This window comes from Pygoscelis adeliae, unplaced genomic scaffold, assembly GCF_000699105.1.
Source record: "Pygoscelis adeliae isolate BGI_AS28 unplaced genomic scaffold, ASM69910v1 Scaffold456, whole genome shotgun sequence".
Classification (NCBI taxonomy): Eukaryota; Metazoa; Chordata; class Aves; order Sphenisciformes; family Spheniscidae; genus Pygoscelis; species Pygoscelis adeliae.
In genome coordinates, this window is record NW_008825007.1 from 374,207 (window position 1) to 382,763 (window position 8,557).

An 8,557-nucleotide genomic window follows, 5' to 3' on the forward strand; every position below is an offset into this window, starting at 1 on the left:
AAGATTTTTTTGAAAATAAATTACTTTTCCTAAGTGATTGTGTTGTCCTGTCCATGCAAATTTCATTTCATGTGTTAAAGCAAAAAAGAAACACAGAAGATAACAGAAGCCTCAGCGTTTCACGTCTGGATCTGTTGCTAGGGAATTGTTATGGCACCACAATTGGAAAACAATTAACCTGAAGTGTAAATAGAGCAGATTTTCTGAGAAATAGGGAGAGAAGCTGCCTTTAAATAGAAACTCATTCATCTCTTTCTGTTATTTGTTCCTGTTTCCATTTAATCTTCAGTTGAGAAGATGAGAGAATAGTGGGTATTGGAGGCTCCTTTTAGCGGAGGGACAAGGCTTTTTTATTATCATATTCCATTTTTGCCTTAATTTGAATTGTTATTCCTGTGTAGGCTTGGCTCCTGTCGCTTGAGATGACTGGATGGGTGGATTAAGTATGTGAATCTGATGGCAAGCTCTCATTGACACCAGTTTTGTGTGCTAGTGTAGGCAGCAGCCATATATTTGAATAGTGTGTAGTACAAATGAACACTGGTTTGGGAAAGGCTGTGTGCGCTGTCTCTGTTTAATATATTTTTTTCTTAATATCAGTTGGGAATAAGTTTGTGTGTAGAGATATTAAGGTAAACAATCTAATGAATACTGTATTTTTCCTCCACAAATTGCGGTTTATTTTCCTGGTAGAAATGTTTTGGCATTTACATGGGAGATCCCAGTCCAACTAGTCGGTGGAAAAAATCTGGGGGTGTCCCTGGCTACTGACTGCTAATACGCTTTCATGTCATTGTTCCTAAGCTTAGGACATTTATAAAAGACAGAAAATTTAGCCTTTCTCTAAAGAAAAAAAAAAATTCTTCCACTTTGTCTCCAGCGTTTTGAACACTCAGCCAAACTGAGGCGGAAGATCACTACGTATGTCTCATTTCCGCTGGAGCTGGACATGACACCATTCATGGCTTCCAGGTGTGTACCAAGTTCAAAATCCCCCAAAGACCTGGACAGAACTGTTTACCAGTTCATACATGTGCATCATGAAACATGGAACATCCTTGAATCAAGGTGTTAGAACAGTATGTATAATGATACTTCTGCTGTAAGCTTCTCCTTGAAATGTGCATCTTTTCTAAACCAATTTTTAGATAAACTATTGAGTTTTGTGTGCCAGAAAAGGTTTTATATTTAAACGTTAATTTTTTTTATTAATGTGTGTTATGTTTCTGGTTGCATGTTAAATTTATAGACTCAGGTACATCGTGCCTTCAGATCTCTGCTTTGGTCCCATCATCTGAGTGCCCACCCACCAGTCATCTTGTGTAATTAGGCAGACTAGGCATAACCTAATGCCTAACCTAGTATTTCTGAAGTTATAAAAATTCTTCCTCTTTATTCCTGCACACATGCAAATCTAGGTTTTTTTTGTTTTGTACCTTCAACTTCTGTTTAGAGAATGCTGCAAGAAGAAAAAACATAGTCCAGATTAAAATAGGTATTTCTAATTGGTATTTAAACAGAAACAGTAAGACTTCTCCCACCTCCGAGGTTTGTGAAAGACATGACACCTTTATGAAAGGAGTTTAATCAGCTCAGTTAACGAGTATTTGTCAGGTGTTCCATTCAAATAAACAAGAGGATATTCAGGTTTAATTTATATCTGAAGCAATGCAGAAAGCCCCAAAACATGGCATCTCTTAACACAGGGGCTCTATTTGATGCTAAAATTTTACTAGTAATTTCAAGCTTCGCCCCCTCCCACTGCCCAGCCCCTGGAGAAAAGTAGATGCTTCTGCCAGGAGAGAAAAGAGAGCCCTGAAGCTCTGTTGAATAGTGTTACATTAAGAATATATGGTTTATTCCAGTATATTCTGGAGATTTTGAGACTTCCCTGTTGCTCTGTGGTGAATTCTCCCTGGATAGAACAGGCTCTACTGATGAAAGGTATCAAGCATAATGGAATATAGATGGGATAATCAGCAGGCATAACTCAGTAATCTGAATTTCATCGGCTGTGAAATCAACAGCATAATCCTATTGCTGCTGTCAAAACACAAAATGAATTTACAAGTCAGAGCCAGGATGATTGACCCATCACAGGATAAAGGATTGATGTAATTAGATATTTTTCCAGGTTTAAAATACAAATCTTTTCCTAACCTGTTTTCTGGATAGGACACTTGACGTAAACAGATCTGCGTTTGCAGCACTGAAGCCTTGACCGGGAGGAGAAATGGTGTTTCTTGTGTAGCATTGCTGTGAGAACAAATAAAGCATCGTTAGCATCCTAATCAGCAGCCCTTCTCTGCTGCTAAGCAGCATTGTGCTTTTGAATAAGGACCTGGATTTGGCAAACAGGCTGTGTCATGTAAAACCTATTTCCTTGGTTTGGGAAGCCACTGCTTTAAGTGACTGGATTTTTGTGTGTGTGTTGCAGTAAAGAGAGCAGAATGAACGGGCAATACCAGCAGCCGACGGATAGTCTAAACAATGATAATAAGTAAGTGGTACATTCCATGACTCCTATTGTGAAAGGTAGCTGGCTTCTAGAAGGAGATATACAGTCTGATGTATATCCTGCAGTGCGAAGTGCATTACCATATTTGACAGCACAGTAAGTCTGAACTGTTGCAGAATAAAGCTTCGTGCACTACAATTGCCTACCTTTTCGTGGCTTTGTGGCAGCTGACTTTCAGATCTGAAGGTGATAACCCCAGCAATCGGTCTACAAGCAAAATTTAAAGCTATGCTTACAGTATTAAAAGGGATGGGTGTTTCCTTTAAATAATCCTATTTCTATTGCAATAGCAAAGGGAGTTCCAGAGGACCGAAAGAAAGTTTTTGGGACACTCAGAGTCACCAGTAGATGACCCCAGTAATTCTGGGGTTTCTTGGTTGGGTATTGATTCCAGTCAGAATAAATGACGGGCTGATACGGGACTTGCTCAAGACTGTAAAGGGAGTGTAATTGAAAGCAATATCCATAGCTGTATGGGAATAGAGATGGTCACAGATACCTTCTCTTTTTTTTCTTTTTTTATAAGGCTACAAGTTTGTTTGCTACAGTCATGTGCTGATGATGTGTATTTCAATTCTTCAAGGCATTTCATTTGGCACTAAAAGTTTCATTAAGAAACTGGAATCACACAATAGATTTAAAAACTAGCTAACTAGGTCTTGGTGCAGTTGTCATACAAGCAGATACCCGGCAGGTGTTATGTGTGGTCCTGTAGCGATTAATTCATAAGATGTATGGTGTTTAATAGTGTTAGCAAAGATCTGAAAGAAAACACAGCTGATCAACTTTTGAGGTTTGCACATGACTTAAGTTGGAGAAGTTGTTAACGATGAAGAGGGTTAGGTAATGAGAGCAGAGACATCTGGGCTGCTTAGTAAGCTGCATGCCAGTAAACAGCTGGGGCCATCTTAGAATCCTCCATCTAGGACTAAAGAATGGTGTCCATCCTAGCTGGATTAAAGGACTCCCCTAGGAAGAGGGTGACTTTATAAATCAGTGGCTCTGTGGACAGTCAACTGAATAGGTGCCTTGTTGCGGCACCACTGTGTCAAAAGAGCTCTGTGAATTTTGAACATAAGTAGAACAATATCAAGTGAGATTAGTGAGGTTGTTTCACCGTTGTGCAGCTGTGTTTGTATCCCAGTTTGAGGATAGCATTTTAAGAAAGAGTTAAAGAGAGTGGAGAACATTTGAAAAAGAGCCGCAAGTATATTTAAGACTGGAAACAAAATCTTACTTTGGAACAAAAGAGCCAAGGACTTCAGTCTTCTCCTTTTTAAGAAAAGAGGAGGAAAAAACATTAAGAGCAACTTGATCAGTCTGTCAGCATCCTTCTTTGGAACAGAGATGTGTCTGCTAGTTTTCAGGCTAGCAGGCAAAATGCACAGCAGCATCTGAAAGCTGGAAGTTGAGGCTGAATATGTTCAGTATTTCAAAACAGGTACAGAGTTTCCAGATTAAGGACAATCAGTACAGCAATTTATCACTAGAAATATTTAAGATTAGCTATATTTAAGATTACGTCCTTCCCCATCCCTTAAATGCATTTTTCTGGTTCACTAGAGTAACTAATTCAGGGAAATAGAAGGTCAGACTAGATAATCAGTGGTCCCCTTCAGGAATGCATCAATATTGATCTATTTTAGAAGAAAAATATTTGGAAGCCAGTATTGGTAAAGCTGACAGCTGTCATCAGACTGGAGTGTTGCAGTAATAGCAAGACAGAAAAAGAAAAATGTGGTTCTTTTCCCTGGGCAAGGGTGCCCTCTTCCCAGTTAATGTTAAGAGCTGGAGTTTTATTGATGGATCAGATCCTTTACTATTTCTATACGCGTTTATGAACACAAGCTTCTGCCTGTCTAAAATGTCAGTTGTTTTTACCCTTTTGATCCACTTATTCATTAACTTTTCTGTACCAGGTATTCCTTGTTTGCAGTAGTTAATCACCAGGGAACCTTGGAGAGTGGGCACTATACCAGCTTCATCCGGCAGCACAAGGACCAGTGGTTCAAGTGTGATGATGCCATTATCACCAAGGCTAGCATTAAGGATGTGCTAGACAGTGAAGGGTAAGTTGAGAACTGGAAAGGAGAAAGGAAGGGGAATTTTGACCTTTGTTGGGTTTTCCTTACTTTCAGTTAAAAGACCCTTTCATCATAGAGAAGACTTAATTTCTCTCTTTGAATATCAAATGTCTCTCTCTGTGTATGTGTCAGTGCTTCAGAATGTTGCTTTGTAATCCTGGATTTGTTGAAGGAAGAAGGAGGGAAGGATGAGGGACATCAGCTGACTCTGCAGTGTCTGTAACCAGCGCGTATGTCCAAACTCTTGCTTCCTAATGGAAGGGACTCTGAAAACCAAAGGGATACGAATGTCCAGTGTAGGAGCAGTATTTACTTCCATGACACAATCCAGTCTTTGTCTGCAGAACCTTTGGATTATTATGAGTGTAAAAGATTTGAAGAAAAGCCATTAAGAAAATCCTGTGAACCAGAGTGGCGAGGCTATATGGGAGGCAGGTATAGAACGTGAGCTGTTTCTTAGCTCATGGCTTTAAATTGATTTCAGACTGAGATTACGGTTTCAGATATTTGCACTAGACAAGGATTGGGAGTGCAGAGCAGTAGTTTGCAAGGGAAGCATCTTGGTGTTCCTCGTTTGACGGAAGCATTGGGGACTGGTATATGTTTCAAGAATAAGGTAACTTAAAATCTGAAGTCTTCATTTTGCGTTTTCAACTATGGTACTGGAAAGATAAGCCTTTGTTGTTCTTGTTTTAATTATTCCTGACATTTCCATGGATTGCTGCAGGCACAGATGCTCAGTTTGTAATTTTTTAACAGATTTTCCCATTTTTTCACTTTTTGAACTTCAAGCAGGAAGTAAAAAAATCTATAATATCTGAATTTTAGTGTTAAATGGTTTGACAAAGTAACTTGTGCTTTGAGGTGAGCAGAAAAATGAGTTTGTTTTTCTTCGATAACAAGCGGCTAGCTCTGGTCCTCAGATGGGGTATGTCTGTGGAAGAAACTGCCGCAGGCAAGGAGGAGAGGATACGCAACGCAACTGCTGCCCATCCGTCTCATTAAAGGCTGGTCTGAGCTCTGATCCATTTTCCCTGGTTCAGATAAAGGCTGACACTAAATAGATCTGCATTGTACAAGGGAAGCTCCATAGGGCGTGAGGTGGAATGATGATAATTGGAAAGTCTCAAAAGTGCTTTGAAGCATTTTAAGAGTCATGCAGTGACCCTGTCAGTGTGTGGTGTGTAAAGAGTATGTAGAGATGAGTCCACTTCCCTCTGACATGTAACTGCTTGAGGGCTGGGCTCCGTTATGTAGCGGTACGCATAAAGTAATTAAGGACAGGAAGAATTTCATCCTATTAAAACACCAGATTTGAGTACAGATTGAGACATTAGATTATTTGAGTTGGATTTGATTGGGACACATGAGGTTTTACCCACATGCCTGGTTCTTCGTTTTGCTTCTGTAACAGTAAATGGCAGACAGTTTGCAATAATCCTAAGTCTCTGATGCTTCGGTAGTATGACTCTAAAGCAACAGTGGCATCTTAAAGGACCTCTGTTGTATTTCGTGTCATGCTAGTGTTAAATGGATGCTGCCTCTCTGGGCACCGACACGGTCCAATCTTCCGGAGCCTTCAGGTTCTAAGTAGATTGTACAACAAGAAGGTTTGGCTGTTTGATGTACAACTGTTCAGTTTCCCGAGTTGCTGGTAAAATTATTTCAGCTGGCTTCCCTCCTTCTCATCCATGGTTACTGTAGGGAACTGGCGTGTCCCTGGAATCGCTTAAAATTGAAAAGAAAAACAAAATTAACAGTCCTCATTTTTTGTGATCTCATCAATGGAAATACTAATCTGCTCCAATGCTTAGCAGAAAGCTGAAATTGTACCTCTGCTTTCTTGCAGATATTTGCTGTTCTATCACAAACAGTTCCTGGAGTATGAATAGCCTTATCCAGCAGCTTGTCAGATATAAACAAGGAAGAAAATAAGCAAGCCTTCTGAATCGACACACAAACCTACCTGAAATGAAAAGACCCATTAAAAAACAACTAGCACTGAGCTGTAACAGGACCTACTTGACACTGACTCAAAGCCTGGCGGAGTAAGAAATGAACAATGTCCAACGTGTATGCAGTCCCGCAAGGACAGAAAGGGGGAAAAAAAGAGGCTACAGTCAGTCACTTAACAGAGGAAATATAAAATGAAAGGAATGCTCTGGGTGGGGGAAATGGGAGCAGAGGAGTCCGGGCACTGGTACATCTCCTATGTTCCTCCAAAATGTGTGTGGGAAGGCAAGGGGTTATACCCTCATCTCCATAAAGCATCTTCTCCATTTGGTGCTTCAGCTCCAACGACCAATCATATAACAGTTAAAATTAAAAATCCAAGCCCATTTTTTATGCATATGGGTCTGAAAGCAGTAGAGTGGAGGAGGAGGGGATGACACAACTAAAGGACTTTGCAAGTATCTTTTTATTTGTGAATTTTAGTTATTAAATAAATACAGTATGAAACTATTAGGCTCTTTTTTTTCAACAACCATAAAAGAAATCCTGGATTGTGGAACTGAAGCTACAGTACTAAGACAGGTTTTCAAGCATGCCTGCTTGCACAGGTAATGTTTAATGCCATCGGACTGCTCATCAAAAGCATCAGCACAGATTCTTTTCTGTTTGAGCCCTTTTTTGTTTTGTTTTCTATAAATAGCTATTTTCTTAATTTTTTTCCTTTTATTCCCTTTTTTCACGAGAATGAAATTCATAAATGCAACCATCAGTAAAAATGAATGAATTGGCGTGTTTATACTGTAAGAGTGGTCTTGGTTCTTTTTTTAAATCTTGTGAATAAGTTTGAATTTCTCAAAATTGTTTGTTTTGTTGTTGCTGGTTTTGGTTTGTTTTCCCCCCCCCTGCTGCCTTCCAAAGGCGCATGTATATGACACTTGAAAGAGCCTCAGCACTGAAAAATGTACCATCTGTTAGAAACGGTTGCTGCTGGGGGCAGCATCGAGCGATAGATCCACCGCTATTGAGCACTTCTGCAGTGCACTCCGTTTTTAAGTAAACAACACATTTTCCTGGTATGTGCTAGGCTGGTATTGGTTCCTTGTATCCTCCCACATGTATTAACTCCTCACGTACTCCTCTCCTCCTTGCAGAATCACAGCCTCCGTATCGGCGTCCTTAGCTTGCAGCGCTCGGTGCACCAGCTTATTCTCGCTTTTGTCACAAATGCAGTTTTGCTCCTTTTCTCCCCCTCCGCCGCTGTCTTTTAAAAGCAGCTCGTTGGCTTGTCGAGACACCAGCAGTAACCGCTGGTGTGCTGGATCTTCCTCTCAGGAGGCTGGGCTGTGCCTTGGATTGCAGCCCGTGAGAGAAACCGTTCAGAACGTAGAGCTTAAACAAGCAAGAATAGCTTTGTTCTCCCTTCCTTATGGAACCTATAGGGAGCTATGTGTAAGAGTTAGGCACTGTACAAATTGGTGTGAGAGCCACACCAAAAGGTCACTAAGCTCTGCCTATGTATCCAGCCAGCCACGCTTTTAACCACAGTGTGGTTAAAAACATGGATGGCTCTAACCTTTTAGATACTGTGCTCTAGAAATAAGTTACAGGTGTCTAACCTACCTGAGACAGAGGTGGAAAGTGATCTGATTAACAGAAGAAATAGGAGGAAAACAAGGGAAGTGGGTTTGTTTGTTTTTTAAATGAGCATCTTGCAAGAGCAGCTGAACAAAAGGACGGTGGAATTGTGTTCGATTTGTACACAAACTGGAAGAGTTCAAGGCGGTTTGGTACATCGAGATTTCTGCGACAGCTTGCAACAGAGAAGGCAGAGGGGGCAGTTAATTGAAGCACCCCGAATACCAAATCAGACATAGAAAACGTACCGTACAGCATGGGAGTTACCTAGGCAGCCTGATTTCTGCAGAAGCGATAGCGTAACTCTGGTTTTGTAACCTGTCTTTCCATATCGTCATGCTTGAAATCATTTTCGGTTGTAATTGGG

The 8,557-nt window shown here is 40.5% G+C and overlaps 1 protein-coding gene across 3 annotated transcripts in view; it reads left to right on the top strand.

Annotated features, from left to right (window-relative positions):
* USP22 (ubiquitin specific peptidase 22) overlaps window positions 1-7,356 on the top strand; it is a 72,515-nt gene extending 65,159 nt beyond the window's left edge. For 2 of the 3 annotated variants that reach the window (XM_009326193.1, XM_009326195.1), the window contains 4 exons: window positions 881-972; window positions 2,438-2,500; window positions 4,438-4,587; window positions 6,452-7,356. In XM_009326193.1, coding sequence (XP_009324468.1) covers window positions 881-972; window positions 2,438-2,500; window positions 4,438-4,587; window positions 6,452-6,494 — 348 coding nt within the window. In that variant the 3' untranslated portion in view covers window positions 6,495-7,356. The remainder of the gene's footprint in view (window positions 1-880; window positions 973-2,437; window positions 2,501-4,437; window positions 4,588-6,451) is intronic. The other variant, XM_009326194.1, reaches the window with a different exon arrangement.
* Window positions 7,357-8,557: the final 1,201 nt, after the last annotated feature.